Source organism: Sinocyclocheilus grahami, unplaced genomic scaffold, assembly GCF_001515645.1.
Source record: "Sinocyclocheilus grahami isolate Dianchi unplaced genomic scaffold, SAMN03320097.WGS_v1.1 scaffold19980.1, whole genome shotgun sequence".
Lineage (NCBI taxonomy): Eukaryota > Metazoa > Chordata > Actinopteri > Cypriniformes > Cyprinidae > Sinocyclocheilus > Sinocyclocheilus grahami.
This window is the reverse complement of record NW_015517830.1, coordinates 1-1,184: the sequence shown is the minus strand read 5'-3', so window position 1 is coordinate 1,184 and position 1,184 is coordinate 1. Positions and strand designations below refer to the sequence as shown.

The 1,184-nt window shown below is 41.2% G+C and overlaps 1 protein-coding gene across 1 annotated transcript in view; it reads left to right on the top strand.

The window, feature by feature from the left end:
- Nucleotides 1–1,141, top strand: part of LOC107579757 (DDB1- and CUL4-associated factor 8-like) — a gene marked incomplete at its 3' end in the record, with an annotated part of 3,085 nt that extends 1,944 nt beyond the window's left edge. Inside the window, exons 3-7 of the mRNA XM_016265551.1 lie at nucleotides 22–132; nucleotides 327–457; nucleotides 572–679; nucleotides 816–946; nucleotides 1,022–1,141. Of these exons, the coding sequence (XP_016121037.1) occupies nucleotides 22–132; nucleotides 327–457; nucleotides 572–679; nucleotides 816–946; nucleotides 1,022–1,141 (601 nt within the window). The remainder of the gene's footprint in view (nucleotides 1–21; nucleotides 133–326; nucleotides 458–571; nucleotides 680–815; nucleotides 947–1,021) is intronic.
- Nucleotides 1,142–1,184: the final 43 nt, after the last annotated feature.

Genomic DNA, 1,184 nt, shown 5'->3' with positions numbered 1-1,184 from the left:
TTTTTTTTTTTAATCTCTCAGTAAACTGGTGGTGGTGAAGGAAGGTGAAAAGAAGGTGGGGCTTTACACCATTTTCGTGAATCCAGCCAACACTCATCACTTTGCTGTAGGTGGAAGAGACCAGTATGTCAGGTGAGACAAACATCATTGCTGATATATCGCCTCATCTGCACAGAAGTCATGCTGCTGTCTTCATCACAAGCTGCTTCTGATACAGCTGTCAAACTTTATACTTGTTACAGCTGTTTCTCCAAAGGCACTGTGACTGGGCAACTATTGTCCTGCATCATTCACTGCTTCTCTCTCTTCCTCTCTTTATATGATAGGATCTATGACCAGAGAAAAATAAATGAACACGATAATAATGGTGTGCTGAAGAAGTTTTGTCCCTCTCACTTGGTGTCCAGCGAGTCCAAAACAAATATTACCTGTTTAGTGTACAGCCATGACGGCACAGGTAATATGTACACTTAAAACTATCAGAACGGGATTCTTGTATGGTTGCATGCTTTACATTACATGGTTTGTTGTAGCAACATTCAAAGTGTGTCATTGTTGAACTGTCTTTCAGAACTGCTGGCAAGTTACAATGATGAGGACATTTACCTTTTTGACTCCAGCCACAGTGATGGAGCAGATTACCGCAGGAGATACAAGGGTCACCGCAACAATGCTACAGGTACTTTCTATTTGATTTCATTGCAGTATAGTGCTTGCATCACAGTTTGCATGCATGTTATAACCAATACAATCCAGTTCTTAATCCTCTCCCCATTTTTTCTTATTCCATCTGCTATTGGAAAATCCTCCTTCAGTGAAGGGAGTTAACTTTTACGGTCCCTGTAGTGAGTTTGTTGTCAGTGGCAGTGACTGTGGACACATCTACCTGTGGGATAAAAACTCTGCTCGTGTGGTTCAGTTTATGGAGGGAGACCGGGGAGGAGTGGTAAGACACTGTCACTTCACTAAATTGAACTAGATCATTGAACTTCTGGTTTGAAAAAAATCTTTCTGTGTTAAGGTGAACTGTCTGGAGCCACATCCTCATCTTCCAGGTTTAGCCACCAGTGGTTTGGACCATGATGTGAAGCTATGGGCACCCACTGCTGAGAATCCCACAACACTAAAGGGACTTAAAGAGGTATACTTTACACATATAGTACATATTTATATATATATATATA